Source organism: Carya illinoinensis, chromosome 14 (assembly GCF_018687715.1).
Source record: "Carya illinoinensis cultivar Pawnee chromosome 14, C.illinoinensisPawnee_v1, whole genome shotgun sequence".
In the NCBI taxonomy this organism is placed as follows: Eukaryota; Viridiplantae; Streptophyta; class Magnoliopsida; order Fagales; family Juglandaceae; genus Carya; species Carya illinoinensis.
The window spans coordinates 599,544-616,316 of NC_056765.1; the positions used below are offsets into that span (position 1 = coordinate 599,544).

The window sequence follows — 16,773 nt, forward strand, 5'->3', positions numbered from 1 at the left end:
CATGTTTGGTGGCACTCAAGCAGGGAGTTAGTGACGTTCCCGGTGCACAAGATGACGTACACTCGCTGCTATCTCCCTAACTGAGTGACGGGTAGTATAAATATGAAATGATTCGTTTCTTGGTTTTCAATTTTCACCATCACCATTTTCTTTTCATTTAATTTCTCTCATTTTTTTTCCATTATTTTGAGTACTTACATTTCAAGAAAACTAATTTTTAATTAAGATTATAAGAACAGTCGAATTTATCAATGTGTTATAATTTTATTCATAATCGTTGGTTATAATTTTCTCTTTATCAAATTTTATTTTCTTCTTTTTATGTTTTATCATTTCTTCATTTTTATTTCAGTACATATTTTTCAAGTTGTAAGATGGTTTTTGTGATGGAGTTGGTCCTTTTGTTTCTCAACCTCGCGTTGAAGGTGGTGCCAGGGCTGCTTTGAGTCCTTCGACAACTGGGAGGACCTGGAAAATTGCAGTGGGCTGGTGTCATTTTATGCTCGGACAGCTCGCTTGCTCTGGCTTAATAGATATAGAGCATCGATGATTATCATTTACCAATCCTATTTTAGCCTCCAAATGATTCCCAGCTTGTGGGTCCCCTGGTTTCCTCAAGGGAGGTTGGAAATAAGGCAAACTGTTGTTAAGAAATAACGAATCAGTATGGTGGCTCTTCACAAACCAGGAAACGGGCTATATTCCATTTCCTCCTTTGTTTCATGATCTTTTAGCATATTCATTCCCATTCCCCTACATTGGAACTGCAACTTTTCCCAGTCTCTTCCCAGCATTAATATATTCTCTACATTCCGCACAATCCAATCTAAATTTCATTTCTCCCTGCCCACTTCTTCCCACACTAGTTTTCTGAACAGCCTGAAACTTGAACATGGGAAATGTCTGTCAATAATTACCAATCATGACAATAATGATACAGAAATCAGCAGATGCAAATGGTCAAGGAGAAACTCTTTAAAGCATGACAGCATGTAAATATGAGAAGTTAAGACGATTCTGTTAAGTGCATCAGGGATGTTTGGTAATGTTTTTCATCCTATAGTATCTCGTCTCATCTCATTTTCTTTTCAAAGATCACTCAAACAAAAATAATTTCAAACTAATCATTACGACCTTTTAAAACTAATTATTACAACTTTCTCAAACTTTTAAACAAATGACAAAATATAATTCAACCTTTTCAAATCTTAAAACAAATATAATATTAAAAATTATATTCTAACAATATTTTTACTTTATAATATTTTTATTCAAAATTTTCTCTCTTCTTTTTCAAAACCCCATAAAACATCATAACTCAAACCATTTTACTACTATTTATAAACCATTTCACTACTATTCATAGATTTCTCATCTCATCTCATTCCAGGGCGACTAATAATGAGGAGAAAACCAAGCTCCTTAGGTCCTCCGCACACATCTCATACTTCTAAACATCAGCTTTGTAAGGTCAGTAAAGTACAACAGAAAATTAAGATGCATGATCATTTCTCAGTTTCTTTTATAGTAATAGTACCAACAGTAATGTCAACATCCAATGCAACAAGATCCCATGCCATTATGAAGAAAGTTGCACTTTTAATGTACATATCAGCCACTTGATACAGTTGCCATGTCTAAAAGTGCTAAAAGAAACATATATAGATATTCATTTATTTTCTTGTACTGGAATTTCCAATTTCAAAGTTGGAGCTTTTCCTTCATTAACAAAGTATGTATTAAACTAGCAATTTCACAGTAGAATCCAGGCACAGCCATTTACTAGATGTGATTAAAAATTAAACACCTACCCAACAAATGACAAAAATAGTGGGAGCGAAACTCAATTCCCTGTAGGCCTTTGTTGTACCACCAAATCATCAGTAGAGTAATAATCAGCAATGAGGCGATACATGTATGATGGATTGTGCCCTCCTCTGTGAAGGGAAGTCAGGAGTAATTTACAAATTGTCACAGTTACAGCAATAGAAAGAATATGAAATCATTAAAATATTAGCTAAAAGGGACATCCATGCATCAGAACAAAGACATTAGAAAACATTCCATAATAGAGTGAAGAAGATGTCTTTTTGCTGAATGCCAGAATAGATAATAATTCCAGTGAATCTTTTCTTTTACGATATTTTATAAAGCATTCAAAGTTTCTTCGGCTTGTCTTTTAAGCCATAAACTCATGTAACAGATGTCAAAGCTTTATTTCTCTCTTACCTCTTTTTATGGGTTTTCCGGGTGCTTTGTTTTTAATGGGACGGGGAGTCCTCAAAATTCAGATGAACTTACGTGTCAGTAATAAAAAGGCTAACGAGTTTTGGTGGCACGTAATCAAATGTCGGATTGACCACATGAAGTAGAGAAGAAGTGCCACTTCCAAAATCCAGGCAATCTGAGAAATCTCCAAAATCCAGCAGCTCAGAAGGGGATCTCAGCTCATTTAACAAGACCTCAGGATTGTGTGGATACAGTGGGCACAACTGTCAAGTGGTCAAAACAGCATTTCCCAAAAGTACCATGAGTAATCACGGGACTAAAACAATAACAACAGTTTCAAGAAATGAGATAAAAATTTTAAAGGTTTTCACTTGCTAATATTAGAATGTCAGGAACTCATGCAAAACAAGCCTTGAGTACTCATTGACCATCGAGTTACATGTTAACCAAATCAATCACAGAATTTCTATGCTTCTGCATTACATGCTAATGTTTAGGAAACTAGATTTCAGTCAGTAATCACTCTGTTTACTCACAACTCACATTAACCGATCCGTGCTTTGATCCAAACATGCAAAACAAAGTTGAACAGCTAATGATCACTCTATAGACATTGGCATAAAATTGACTGGATAAACATATAGGCAACTAAAATAAGTTGATTCCAGAAGAATATATCATTGCTCACGGCTTTGGTCTTTCCGGTTAATTAATGAGCAAGAAAGATGATATTTGGGTTCATATTTAAATATCCTTTGACTTGCAATAATTAGGTTCTGCAGAGAATGATTTTAGTTAGTTCATAAATTCCGTGCAGACTATTATTATTATTATTATTATTATTTTTTTTTATGAAGATTATTACTATTCTGGAAGTACAGTCAACCAACGGTTCTGAGACATTTTTGTTTCTAAAAAAAATCCGTAATAAAAAGTAAATCTTTAATACTCAAGTTAGATGATAAAGGGCCTAAACTTTGTATCATAATTCAGAAGTAGTATATTTCACTTTCATTACAAAAAAAAAAAAAATTCCATTTATACATCCAAATTCCAAACGGCAAGACCTGTGTAAACACAGCATCTTAATTTCCTTGCAAAGCATAGAAAAAGAACAAGAAATTTAGGAATGATACTTAACGAGACCTGTTGCTTATTTTTCATTAAAACCTAAAGGGCAAGTGGAGCTACTATTGTGCTCTAAAATACTTATAAAAAAAAGCTGCTGTTTTGCTAATTTACCTTGTGAATACCAGCAAGTACAACAAAAGGGACTGCATGCCTTTGAGCTGCAAGTGCAACCATATTCAACCCAACCGGTGCTATAACCCCACCATTGGCCATGACAGCATGTGCTCCAACTATAACCTTAAGGAATTCCCATGTGAAACTAAGAGTCAGTCCAGGAAATCCGTTTCCCAATGAGGAAAAAATATTTAGAAAAGAAAAGCTTAAGATCATTAAAATACCATGTTCACCCTAGAAATCATGGCAAAGACTGCAGAATCAGTAATTAGGGTGGTTTGTAAACCTCTTGCGACCAATTCTTTTGCAAGAAGATGTCCCTGATACCTAATTGCAAACAAAGCAAGTGGAATTAAAAGAGAGGGTCAAAATTACACCAGCGAAACATAATTTCAATGCCTTGCAAACAAAGCTAGCCACTTGCACAAACCTTGGTGCACCCTCTGCAACAAACACCCGAAATGATCTTTGTTTCTCCTTTGCGGCGCAAAGAAATTCCAATACTGTTCTTGAACTTCCTAAAGTTAATATTACCTCACTGAAGAAAATGAAATTTTTAAGTAAAAAAAATAAAAATGCAAGAAATATTACAGAATGACAAAAAAATCTAGAAGTTAAACCCATAGAAAACAAAATTTCACACAGGCTGGTGTTCATAAGTCTATATTATCAGATGGGAGAAAATAAAAAAGGCATAACTTCATGGAGGTGTAAGAGTGCTCTACAAATATGTCAGGCGTACCATGTAGAAGAAGAATATAGATTATGATAACAATCAAACAGCAGTGTTGATCCACAAAATAGCTGTTGCATGAGTCATTCAATTAGACAAACTGTGCTATTTGAGCTAGAGCTTACTTGTTGAGAAAAATGGAAAAAATCTAGAGGCACAACAAATTTACTTGTATTCGTTCAAGGAACATTACTTTTGATGAATGTGCTCTACTGCTTGCTCGGCAATCTGTTCATGGCAAGTGGCAATATCTTGAATGAGTTCATTAACTGCTTCAATGACATCATACTTCAGCTTCCAAGTTCTTGAACTTCTATCAGCAGCTGCCAAGGAAAATAATTTATAAAGAACAAAAATTCATCATTTTGAGATTTATTATGGAAACAGTGCTCCAACTTTCAGCACTACCACTTCCGTTGAAAGAAAACATCACTGCAAGAAATCAATTTCTTTCATTGACCGATTTCCAATCACAACTAGCCACATTTACCTTTCAAGAATATAGATACCATAACGGTAAAATCTTAACGAACATTGCGGGTTGAGTAATTAAAAGACCTAGTCGTAAACCCACGCAATGCGCGGACCGGAATAACTAAATTGCTAGTACTATTTAGCCAAGCACCTGAGGTGGAAACTTAAGGGTTTTTTTTTTTTTTTATCAATTGTCTGAAAGTGAGAGGAAAGGTTCGTTTAATGAGTATTAAGTGAGTAGAGGAAAGGTTGGGAAACCGAAGAGTTTATATCACAAGAGAGGAAATGTTTTTTTCCAGCAGAAGGAGGGAAAAGTTGAGAAACCGAAAGGTTTGTAATACAAATGCATTAATAATTAATAAAATTAATGACAATGGTTGATGACATGGCTTATTATTTTGTGAAGACATTGCTTGCTTTTATATAGGCAATAGATAATATGTAGTGATACAAGCAATGAAGGACAAGCGTGATAAAAATATGATGATGATGATACTGATTGAAATGAATTACATCGCGGGGCTCACATTTGCTTTTTCCTTCAGAATCACCCCCAGATGAAGAAGTGTGAGGAATGGCCGCTGAGTCAGGCACATCCTCGAGAAGGGTTTGCAAGGAAGGTGGACGCAATGTGCTTCTTGCAGCAGCAGCAAGAGCAGCAGCTGATAGAACTGGATGATTATCTTGGTCAGTGTCATCTTCATCATCACTAACAGCTGATAAGCCCAAACCAGCCATAGCAGCCGTTGCGAGAGAGAGATCCTCCTCCCTAATAATATGCAGAATACGCCTCACAATATTACCGACAGCAAGCTCTGCAATGATATAGATAACACCTTATTATAGGCAAACAGAAAATAAGTCTTAATACTTAATACAATGTATATGTCCTGTATACTTGAGCTCTTGCCTATTCCTATGATCAATGAAGTTTTGTTTACCGATAAAAAAAAAGTCCTAATACTTCATACAAGTAAACCTTGTTTACTGGTAAAAAGGTAAAACCTTGAAAATGCAAGCATCCTCCACGATTTCATGCTCATGGGTTAATATGATATACATCAACAACGCTGAAGAGTCATGCTAAGATATGCAGCCCAAGTATGTCAATTTAAATGACACATAAAAGAGAAAACCTCACTAGTCATGCTTGCAATAAGTAATTGTAAGCAAACTAAGCCCATATCAACAGCATTGCTAGAAAGTTGTCTACCACAGCATTGGGTATTCAAATTACCAATCTTAACTTCCTCTACAAATTTTTCAGACATGAAACATGAGACTTATGGCCCTAATATAAGAAAAAGCATAATAAAAGAAAAAAAATTGCAAACAAGGATAATCTCATGTTGACAAAGATAAAAATAACAAAAAAATCCTGTAAGCTAATACCATATAGCCAATTTGAAGGGTATCTAATAAAAAACCTGTGGTTGAATTAAAATTCTAATGTCACTTTAACAGGAGACCTTCATTAACAGAAGACCCTCGATAACATACACTAATGCAGGATTTCTAGTCCTCATGATTTTAAAAATTAATCCAAATGCATACCAAGAGGATTTGCAGCAATCAGCTGCTCCCCAACCGCCCTTACAGCATCAATCAAAGTGCCAGCCTCGTTTGTGTAGGGACTTCGCTGCTGTGAAATCACCAACCGAAGCATTTCAGCCGTCTGCCTTGCCGTTGCCCGTGAGCCCTCAATTTTACTGCCATTACAAGATACCAAAACAGGAGAGAGAGTAAGAAAGAAAAATTGATACCATCAGAGCAGCAACATAAACAGTGCTGAAGATTTTACCGTTTCTTAAGCTTATTAAGGAAATCATTCACAAGGGCCTGCACATCCGGCATGATTATCACCAAAGCTCACCTAAATTGTGGCATATATGAATCACAGTCAATGGTAACCAATTCCGATAACATGAAAATGTAGAGGGGAAAAAAAAAAACCGAAATAAAAGATTTCAAATCTGAAATGTCTCCTCGTCCACAAAACTATGCCTGGGGTAACTTTTACAGCTTAGCTGAGTCGAGCAGAATCATCCTAACAAGCTCAGCAAGTTTAATTTCTTTCTAATTTCCGGTGTTCTCAGAAACAAAACAGTACAAAAGAACAGACCGAAGCATAATTTGAATGAACTTCAAAAGAACCTCCAGAACTGCCAACTATCAAATATCCGACAGATTCTCACCAGAACATATCGCCAAAAACCATTTCGCCACCACTCCACCGTTCAGTTACGAAGAAAATGTATAATAATATTCATAAAAATTGATAATTGAAGAAATCTTGAATACATGGAACCCGAACGCAGACCAAATTGAGTCTAAAATAAGTCCTTGCGTTAAAGCTTTTATGAAAGATCTCTTTCCATGAAATTGAAAGCTAAAGAATATAAACAAATAGGACCCAAGCAAGCACCTTCAGTGTCATTGAGTTCCCATGATTTCCCCGCAACCAAACAGAAATAGAATTTCGAGAAGAAACATACACAATTCTATCAGCCTGACCAAAAGTCTGGTACAGCAAGCACAAATTAGATAGAATTACTAATAAAGATAATTTATGTGAATCGCTTACAGCTGAGATCGAAGAGGCATGCGAGTGAGAGAGAGTTTTGCTGACGCAAGCACGGACGTGCGCTCGAGAAAGAGATGTTGATTAGGAGTTGGTGGTTTCAGAGAGCTTCGATGCTCGCAGCATCACCTGCGATTCTGCTGCGAACGCGAGCTCCTTCCCAGTTTGGGCTTCGTTTGCCGGTGTTTTTACGTTAGAGGCCGCGGGTCTTCGGGTTTTCCCCCCTTTCGGATTCTCATTCTGGGTTACTTGTCTCGGATCCGGATTTACTCAAGGGACACGTCTCAAATTTGTGGAATATGACTGGATAAATGTTAGAATTTAGAAACCTGCCACTTCTGCGGACTCTGTAGTCCAAATGGGGCCCCAACCCTTTTTATACCCTTCGCTTTTTGTATTTTCTCGAGAAATTTCTCTCTCCTACCACTCACTCTCAGGCTCCCCATCTCCACTCTCTCTCTCTCTCTCTCTCTCTCTCTCTCTACGGCTTTAATTTGAAATTATCGGACGCGCACTTCTTGTCTCCTTTATATTAACTACTTATACACTGTACATTTCTTCGTAGCCAGCAGCCGACCACCCACCAAACTGTTCCCTCTCGTTCTTAGTTCTGTGCTCTCTGCATGCGTTTTTGGTTCAATCTCAGCTTGTAGGTAATTTCCTCTCGCTTTCTCTTTTTTGTTTTTTGGTAAATTCCTCTCGCTTTCTCATTCTAGAACATTTTTTTGTTTTTTATTTTTTCGAAAATATTTCGGTGCCTTTTTCCTGTCATTTCCGCTAAGTTTCCCATGCTGAGGATCCTAATTTTATAAAATGTTCTAGATCTGTGGTCAACTTATATTGACTTTGAACGTGTGCGTGCGAAATCTAGGGTTTTTTTATACCTTCCTGGTTTCTTTTTATTGATATCATCAATCAGTTTCTGATGGTATACATTTCTTGACTTCCAAGAATTATAGAGTTTTGTTTTTTGTGTTGAGAGATTCGAAAAATCTCCGATTACGTTTATGTTTCTAAGCTGATAGGCTTTAATGGTTTGATCGACTTCGATGTTAGGGTTTTAATGGAATCGACACTGATTTGTGTAATTTGTTCCTATTGTTGTGGGGTTTCTGGCAAACTGATTTGTAAGGCATTAGCATTGTTAAAAATCGCTACTATAGTAATTCTTGTTCATTATGATATTGAGACTCAGACTCCGTGACATTGTAATTTTGAGATTTGAATTTGAGTGTGCTGCTTTGAGAAACGCGAAAGAAAATAGATAAATTATTTTTCCATTTTTCTTTTCCTGTCAAATCTATTTCTTCTTTTTAATCTGTTCATGTGTTACTTGAAACATTTTGACCGATCACTGCACTAATTAAGATGTTTTTGAAGATCAAAAATACTAATTCTACCGAATATGTATCCCAAATGTGTGTGTACCGATTCCTTCTTTTTTTTTTTTTTAAATGTTTATGATGATTAAAAACATGCATAAAAAAAATGAAATGTACATTCGAGACACTCTTTTGGGTGATTTATTCGGTAAGTGTAAAAGAACTCTTTGAAGATTCCATTTCGTACAAATCGTGATTCATTAATTTGATGTTCTTTTATATATCTATCTACCCAGGTTTTGCATCTAGTGTAAGCCACTTGAATACCATAATGGCATCTGCGAATCCTTTTTTTGATGACATGCGGAGCAAGCCTGAGGTTATTGATCCTCCTCAAAGTGAAGACATGATGGATGTTGGTGAAAATGTGAATGATACTGCTTCAAATTCTCTAAAACCTGTGGCAGTTTCTAGCAGTGTCCGTGAGCTGTTGGAGTGCCCTGTGTGCTTAAATGCCATGTACCCTCCTATACATCAGGTTAGTTGGTGTTCATATAATGAAATGGTTAAATTGCATTGTTGTAATCATTTGTGTTCATGTAATTTTTATCAGTCCATCCACCTTAATAGAGGGACTCTATTACAGAACTTCTGTAGTTAACACGTTTCACTTTTAACAGTGGTTAAATTGCAGTTTATTTCCTTATCAAAAAAATATTTAACGGTGTTCTCCTTTGCATCTATTTGTTAATTGTGGCTAGTTATGAAATGCCAGGTTTAATTTATCCGTATTCTCCCTTGTTGCAGTGTTCAAATGGTCACACATTGTGTTCTGGTTGCAAACCCAGGGTGCACAACCGGTGTCCTACTTGCCGGCATGAACTTGGCAATATAAGATGTCTTGCATTGGAGAAGGTTGCTGCTTCTCTGGAACTTCCATGTAAATATCAGAGTTTTGGGTGCATGGGTATATACCCATATTACAGCAAACTTAAACATGAATCTCAATGCATCTATAGACCCTACAACTGTCCCTATGCTGGATCAGAATGCACTGTTATTGGTGATATTCCTTCTCTGGTGGCCCACTTGAAAGATGATCATAAAGTTGACATGCACAGTGGCAGCACTTTCAACCATCGCTATGTCAAATCAAATCCACAGGAGGTTGAAAATGCCACATGGATGCTGACGGTATGGTGTTGCTTTGTTGTCTCATTGTCTTCTATATGCTGACGGTATAGTGTTACCCTTTAGTGGAGGAGGTAACGCGTTACTCTTGTGCAACTGTATCCACCAGTCAATGTAGATACAGAATTTGGGTATCCCTTCAGTGAATGCCTCGTTCTGTGGTTTCCGCTAAAGTTGGATCACTTTGTATGTTAGTTCTTTGGACACCTCCTATTGTTAGGAACAGGAAATCTTTTAATTTATGAGCTTTATGTTAAAAAATGCACATGCCACATACTTACAGGTGTTGAATACATAATTTTAGCGAGGCCCATCCAAGTTTCTTCTGTTCTTTTGCCTAAAGAGACCAGGCATAATAGTTTCTCCATATCAGGATGTGTGACAACATATGCACTTAAAAATATGTCATGGCACATTTATCCCTAGCTCATTTAATCCTTGCATTTACTATAAACTTGGGGTAAGTATTTGTAACTGATAATCGGATTTCTTGGTTAATTTCTAGGTCTTCAGTTGCTTTGGTCAGTACTTTTGTCTGCATTTTGAAGCTTTTCAGCTTGGGATGGCTCCAGTTTACATAGCATTCTTGCGGTTTATGGGTGATGATGATGAGGCGAAGAACTACAGCTACAGCTTAGAGGTTGGTGGAAATGGCAGGAAGATGATTTGGCAAGGGGTACCTAGAAGCATTAGGGACAGCCATAGGAAGGTTCGTGACAGTTTCGATGGTCTCATCATCCAACGCAACATGGCTCTCTTCTTCTCCGGTGGAGACCGGAAGGAATTAAAGCTTAGGGTGACTGGTAGGATTTGGAAAGAGCAGTGATTATATCTTTGTTTACCCCTTATATATTTAGCCTGTAGTAGTGAGTCTTCTAGTCATGTATTTTTTGGGATTGAGGAAGCAAACTCTCTTTGCTTGTCCATGCAGTAAATACATGAGTGGGAATGCATACGTCTTTTCTATAATCACAATACTTACCTATTTGTAGATGAATTATAGTCTGGCAATGGTAATTTTTCCTTCTGTGTTCACGCATGGGTGAATACATCGGTGTTTAAACAGCTTTGGATGCACGAGCCGAGCAATTGAAATTAGAATGGCTCTTGGCAACCATTATTGGTTGTAATTTTGATTGATTCTTGCACCGATGTTGATGAGTAATGTTACATACAGTCACTTTTGTATATTCTTTACACATTCCACTGATATAATTGGTTAAATCAATTTTTTTTAAATATTCAACTAATCACATCAGTGGAGTGCGTAAAAGAGTACGCTAAAGTCATTATACATAAAATTTTTGAATTATATATATTCATGTCTCGTTTAGGTAATTAATCTGTGAAGTCATTTAAAAGTCACATTAGTAAGTTTGATTGAAGATTAAAAAATTCTAAATAAAAATAACGTATAATACAATTGTTTAGCCCTTGTTCTTTTTGATTGAATGCAGATGCTAATGAATGCTACAATCACTATGGGCATAATGTGTGACAATAACTAATTGGGCATATTACTAAAGTATTGTGTGCTTGTGATAATAATAAATTGGGGCTATAAATAAACAAGGTTAATGGGCAAGCTGCCCAATGTGCTCATGGTGTGTTGGTCAAATTCAAGTTGAGAACTGATAGCTTCAGTCACGAGTGCGTGAGTGTTACATAATCATTTTTAAAATAAATAAATATAATATACGTATTTTTTAATAGTGAACATCATTATTTTTTAAAGTGAATGCACATTACATAATTGTATGTATCATTATTTATCCAAGTTTAACTTGATTTGTTTGTTAAATTAGCTATTTATGAATACAAAATTGATTATTAAAAAGCTTCTTATAAAACTCAGTTCAACTTATATAAGTTCGTATAAACTCATGAGAAATTTTATTTGCAATCTTGAGTGGAGGACTGCGTATGCAATTTCATTGATAAATAATGGTAAAAAGTAAAAAAAATATCATTTAAAAAAAGATATTATTAAAATTTTAAAATTTTTTTAAACATAATTACATAAGCTTGTATGGACAGTTCTAAAATGAAAATTGTACGTACACTAACTCTAAACTCATATAACTTCAAACTTAATATTATTTATAGTAGTCTTGAATAATGAGAATTTTTGAAGTATTTATAAATATAAAAATGTCTAATAATGGTGGTTTTTTTAAATTCATTTAATCTTTAAGGTTGGGAGTTATGTTAGATTAATTCATTGTTGGTTATTGAGTGCATTTTTAAAGATTATCAGTTTTGTTTTTTTTTTTTTAAATATTTATGATTCATAACGTTGATTAATGTGTAACCGTGTCCTTAATTTCTTGCCCTATACTTAATAAATTTACAATTTTTTTTTTTATAATTTTTATAAAATCATGTTTTAATTAAGGGATATTTTTAATAAAATAATTTATAAAATTAGAAAAACTCTACTCCCACGAGGAAACCTACCGAATTTTTGTACCGAATTATTTATTTATTTTTACTTATTAATTAAAGATATACTATTACACACAATTAACATGACATAATTTGATTTATAAGATTTTAAAATTTAAATATTACAGATTATGTCATGTGACTTGTGTATAATATAAAAACATTACAATTGCAATACTAGTAATAAATAATTATATTTGAAGTGATATAACTAAAGTACTCTACACTAACTTAAAAATAAAGTTATTCGCACACTTTTTTTTATACAAGGGTGGAAGATTCGAACATGATTATGCTATTTAGAGATCATACCTTATGTAATCCAATCCAAATTAGCTTGGCAAATTAATCTTACATTAATATATAATAAGGTAACGTGTGTGTGACAAAAATAAATTCAGCATAATGGGAAAAAAACATTATTCCCACTTATAAAATTCATTGACAAAATTCATCAATTGGATTTTTTTTTTTTTTTAGCGATTAAGGAATAGAATTTCTCTTTTTTTTTTTTTTTTATAAATTTTTTATTTTTTATATATTTTTAAAAGAGAACTGCTATATACATAAAAAAATTATATAAAATAAATCTATAAATTGATATAATTTCATAAAATCCGTTAGATCTATTTTATAATAAAAATAATTTTATAATATGATATATCATATCAAATTATATTAATTTATTAGTTTTATTTTATGTAAACTTACATCTAAATATTTTCCATTTTAAAATGTTTAAAAAAATATTCTTCTGTGAGTAGCATTGCCTTTTGTGGAAAGTGGAAAGGCATAATAAAAAGAGCATCGCACTCATTCATACGTAGTGGAAGTGAAACCCCCCGAGTCACACAAAACCCCACACACATACGGACATCGAGCTAGAAAGAAAAGCAAATAGATATAACTCCGAGAATGTCATCTTCGCCGTCCATGGAGTCCTTGGTCATTCAACTTCACGAGATATCTGCCGTCAAGTTCGGCAACTTCAAACTTAAGTCCGGCATCTCCTCCCCGATCTACATCGACCTCCGCCTCATCGTATCCTACCCAACCCTCCTTTCCCAAATCTCCCAAACCGTAATCTCCTCCCTCCCTCCCTCCACCCACTACGATGTCGTCTGCGGCGTCCCCTACACCGCCCTCCCCATCGCCACCTGCGTCTCCGTATCCCACAATGTTCCCATGCTCATGCGCCGCAAGGAGGTTAAGGACTACGGCACCGCCAAGTCCATCGAGGGCGTCTTCTCCAAGGACCAGACCTGCCTCATCATTGAGGACCTCGTCACCAGCGGCGCCTCCGTTCTCGAGACCGCCGAGCCCTTGCGCACTGCCGGACTTAAGGTCCAGGACGCCGTCGTTCTGATCGACCGCGAGCAGGGGGGGAGGGAGAACCTCGAGGCGAAGGGGATTAAGCTCCACGCGATGATCAAGCTGACGGAGATGGTGAGGATTCTGAGGGAGAAGGGGAAGGTGGAGGAGGAGATGGAGAGCTTGGTGTTGAGATTCTTGGAGGAGAATAGGATGGTGGCGGTGCCGAAGCCGAAGCCGGTCAGTGTTAAGGCTTTGGGGTTTGGAGAGAGGGTCAAGCTGACCAAGAATCCCACGGGGAAGAGGCTGTTTGAAGTGATGGTGGAGAAGGAGAGCAATCTCTGTTTGGCTGCCGACGTTGGGACCGCCAAGGAGTTGCTGGACTTGGCCGAGAAGGTACGGGGACCAAAAAAGACCCTTCGGTTAGTTTCTGGAAAAAAAAAAAAATTCTAAAAATTTTCTGGGCAGGTAGAAGTACAAGAATTGGCATTATCCTAGGAACTAGGAAGAAAAACTTTTTTGGGCTTTTGTTTACTAGATGATGGACTCATTGATGATGCATATTCTCCGACACAGACTTACGGTCAGTTAGAAGTTGGGTTGGGCCTGAAAACTGGCCTCTATTCATTTATTGGTCCTTGTCAGGCGAGAGACAAAGTCAAAGATAGTGTTTATTTTGCACTCTTAACCTTTCTTATATGCCTCTTCTTCAGCTATTCTGTTGAAATATTAATGCAGGTTGGCCAGGAGATATGCATGTTGAAAACCCATGTGGATATATTGCCCGACTTCACACCAGATTTTGGTTCTAAACTTCGCTCCGTATGACTTGCTCATCTCCTTCTGTTTTCTACTTTGACAGATTTTTGTTTGTTTCAGATATTTGGTCTTATGACATGTGCCGTCAAGATTAAGTTTAATTGGGTTGTCGGACCAAAGAAGAAATGTTACTCGATATGTGGACATTTAGACATTCACAAGCTTGTTGTTGTTTGACATCAAATATTCTGCATAATGTAGCAGTGTTACTTGATGTTTGAAGGATAGTTTACTTTATTGTGCGTTTGAACTTCCTTGTTTGAACTTCTCAAGGAAGTTGAATGGCTCTTTCTATATTTTATGGGGTAAAGGTACAATTACAAAACGTCAGTCATTGTTGCAAAGCCTTATTAATTGGGAAGAAATGGATCAGCATATTAAAATTGCTCAAGAATGTTGACCTCCTTAATTGTTTTTCTTTCTTTTGTACTTCTTTTTCATGTTGATTTGATAAAGTGATTACATTTTTCTCTTTCTAAATTGGAAACCAAGTTACTTGTTGTTTTCATCATCGATGTCTAAACTTGGTGAGAGATGGTGGCCTTGTTAATATTTTAACGGTACTTTTGCTTTTGAGAACAATTAACATGTCTTATATCATGTGGCTCTTATGAGCATTTGTTTAGTTGAATTTGCTGCATATTTTATCTAACTCACTTGTTTATTCTATTGTAGATTGCTGATAAATATAATTTCTTGATCTTTGAAGACCGTAAGTTTGCAGACATTGGTAACACAGTGACAATGCAATATGAAGGGTGAAATAAGCTTCCCTCCACTTGTTTTTTTTTTTTTTTTTTTTAATTTCCATTTCTATTATATCTTTGTCTTTGCCTGACAGCTTCCCCTTTTTTATTCTAGAGGTATCTTTCATATATTGGATTGGGCTGATATAGTCAATGCCCACATAATTTCTGGTCCTGGAATTGTTGATGGACTGAAGTTGAAGGTTTCAACTAATCTTTTTTTAATGTTTGACTTTTGAACTGATTTATAGCTTTAATGTTTCTTTTACTTGGTAGCTTGACCATTGGAAGGCCACAAAAGAATCCTACTCTAATTTCAACCACTTTATGTACTGTACTTAGGGTTTGCCTCGTGGTCGAGGCCTGTTGTTGCTTGCGGAAATGAGCTCAGCTGGTAACCTCGCCAAGGGAGACTATACAGCAGCAGCAATAAAAATTGCGGAGGATCACTCTGATTTTGTGGTTGGCTTCATCTCGGTTAACCCAGCATCATGGCCAGGGGCACCTATAAATCCAGCATTCATTCAGGCCACACCTGGAGTCCAAATGGTAACAGGTGGTGATGCACTTGGCCAGCAATACAACACTCCATATTCTGTAAGTCCCATCTGGTGTTCTCTTGTTCTCTCCATGTTGGGATACTTTTTCTCTTTCTTTCTTTGTTTGGCAAAAGATAAAGAGTCGTGCAAAATAACGTGACTTCTTGCAATTTCATTCAATGGGCTCCAATTTCTGGAATCATTAGCAAAGAGGAAATTATTGGATGACAATCCCTCAGATTTATTCTTCCTATGGGCTTGTATTTGACGACCACTCTTCTCTGCACTTTCTCTCTATTGTGATGATGAATTGTTGCAGCTTTCATGACTGAGAAAAATCATCTTCCACTTCCAGGTCATATATGATAGAGGTAGTGACATAATAATTGTGGGCCGTGGAATCATAAAGGCAGCAAACCCAGCAGAGGCAGCCCGGGAATACCGTCTACAGGGCTGGGATGCATACTTGGCCAAATGCACCTAAGATTCTATATAGGTCTGGTCCCCTGGTTTACTTCTGGTTGTATCGTGTTTGAATCAATGGATGAATAAAAATCATACTCAAATGAAATCTTTGGGGGCAATGCCACATTTTTCTTCTGCTTGATATCATGTTTGCAAGCCTTTTTGTACTTGCAATCGTTGAATCTCCGCTTGTCTGTATTACTTATATAAACCATGTTAGAGGTTTAATGCGGTATGAGATTGGTAAACTTCTTCTGTATCTGTGAAACTTGAATGAGAAGAACAACAGTTTAAACTAAATACACTTGTTTCCTTCGCATTAAAACTTGATGCCCATAGGGGAATACTGACAACCAAAGATGAAATGTCCAATGACAATCATATTTTTTGACAAATGGGTTGCTATTATATTTTCAAGGGACTCGAGAAACAGAATTGGCATGAATCGAAATGGATGCATGACCATGTACTTAAAAAGTTTTGTTTCTTCATGTTTGGAACCTTTTACTTGGAGCTTTGGTCTTTCATTTAAGGATGTTGTGCTACATCTGGAAGGCTGCCAATGCATTTGCCTGGTTCTGAGGTTCAAATGGGGTACTTGTACAGTAAAAATTCAAATTTGATTTAATTCCTTCCCAAAAAAATATTCTATGGTTTGTTAAAGCTTCGCTTT

At 36.1% G+C, this 16,773-nt stretch overlaps 3 protein-coding genes across 7 annotated transcripts; 2 read left to right on the forward strand and 1 right to left on the reverse strand.

Annotated features, from left to right (window-relative positions):
* Nucleotides 1-622: 622 nt before the first annotated feature.
* Nucleotides 623-7,590, reverse strand: LOC122294324 (translation initiation factor eIF-2B subunit beta-like). Of its 5 annotated transcripts, none has more exons than XM_043102956.1 (11): nucleotides 7,266-7,590; nucleotides 6,483-6,554; nucleotides 6,236-6,390; nucleotides 5,209-5,496; nucleotides 4,401-4,530; nucleotides 3,905-4,012; nucleotides 3,699-3,801; nucleotides 3,472-3,597; nucleotides 2,302-2,492; nucleotides 1,812-1,937; nucleotides 623-879 (listed from the first exon to the last, which is right to left on the reverse strand). In XM_043102956.1, exons 2-10 carry the CDS (start codon nucleotides 6,533-6,535, stop codon nucleotides 1,844-1,846), a joined length of 1,248 nt encoding a protein of 415 aa, XP_042958890.1. In that variant the 5' UTR covers nucleotides 6,536-6,554; nucleotides 7,266-7,590; the 3' UTR covers nucleotides 623-879; nucleotides 1,812-1,843. The 5 variants fall into 5 exon arrangements, 2 of the variants coding, with proteins under 2 accessions (XP_042958890.1, XP_042958889.1); XM_043102955.1 differs by having other exon boundaries at nucleotides 623-885; XR_006237580.1 differs by having other exon boundaries at nucleotides 791-879; nucleotides 2,230-2,492.
* Nucleotides 7,591-7,701: 111 nt separating this feature from the next.
* On the forward strand, nucleotides 7,702-10,840 carry LOC122294327 (E3 ubiquitin-protein ligase DIS1-like). Its single transcript, XM_043102964.1, has 4 exons — nucleotides 7,702-7,915; nucleotides 8,881-9,122; nucleotides 9,392-9,778; nucleotides 10,281-10,840. Exons 2-4 carry the CDS (start codon nucleotides 8,916-8,918, stop codon nucleotides 10,599-10,601), a joined length of 915 nt encoding a protein of 304 aa, XP_042958898.1. The 5' UTR covers nucleotides 7,702-7,915; nucleotides 8,881-8,915; the 3' UTR covers nucleotides 10,602-10,840.
* Nucleotides 10,841-13,034: 2,194 nt separating this feature from the next.
* On the forward strand, nucleotides 13,035-16,400 carry LOC122294323 (uridine 5'-monophosphate synthase-like). Its single transcript, XM_043102954.1, has 6 exons — nucleotides 13,035-13,927; nucleotides 14,270-14,353; nucleotides 15,026-15,108; nucleotides 15,212-15,299; nucleotides 15,439-15,693; nucleotides 15,991-16,400. The coding sequence occupies exons 1-6, from the start codon at nucleotides 13,136-13,138 to the stop codon at nucleotides 16,117-16,119; spliced, it is 1,431 nt and encodes a 476-aa protein (XP_042958888.1). The 5' UTR covers nucleotides 13,035-13,135; the 3' UTR covers nucleotides 16,120-16,400.
* Nucleotides 16,401-16,773: the final 373 nt, after the last annotated feature.

Excerpts from the sequence above, each read along its gene's own strand:
- LOC122294324 (XM_043102956.1), bottom strand. The coding sequence starts at position 6,535 with ATGCCGGATGTGCAGGCCCTTGTGAATGATTTCCTTAATAAGCTTAAG. Across the intron at positions 2,493-3,471 it reads TACTTGCTGGTATTCACAAG|TTGTGCCCACTGTATCCACA; the intron begins GTAAATTAGCAA and ends ACCACTTGACAG. Across the intron at positions 1,938-2,301 it reads AGCCTTTTTATTACTGACAC|AGGAGGGCACAATCCATCAT; the intron begins GTAAGTTCATCT and ends TTCCCTTCACAG.
- LOC122294327 (XM_043102964.1), top strand. The coding sequence starts at position 8,916 with ATGGCATCTGCGAATCCTTTTTTTGATGACATGCGGAGCAAGCCTGAG. Across the intron at positions 9,123-9,391 it reads TGTACCCTCCTATACATCAG|TGTTCAAATGGTCACACATT; the intron begins GTTAGTTGGTGT and ends CCCTTGTTGCAG. Across the intron at positions 9,779-10,280 it reads ATGCCACATGGATGCTGACG|GTCTTCAGTTGCTTTGGTCA; the intron begins GTATGGTGTTGC and ends GTTAATTTCTAG.
- LOC122294323 (XM_043102954.1), top strand. The coding sequence starts at position 13,136 with ATGTCATCTTCGCCGTCCATGGAGTCCTTGGTCATTCAACTTCACGAG. Across the intron at positions 13,928-14,269 it reads TGCTGGACTTGGCCGAGAAG|GTTGGCCAGGAGATATGCAT; the intron begins GTACGGGGACCA and ends ATATTAATGCAG. Across the intron at positions 15,109-15,211 it reads GTGACAATGCAATATGAAGG|AGGTATCTTTCATATATTGG; the intron begins GTGAAATAAGCT and ends TTTTTATTCTAG.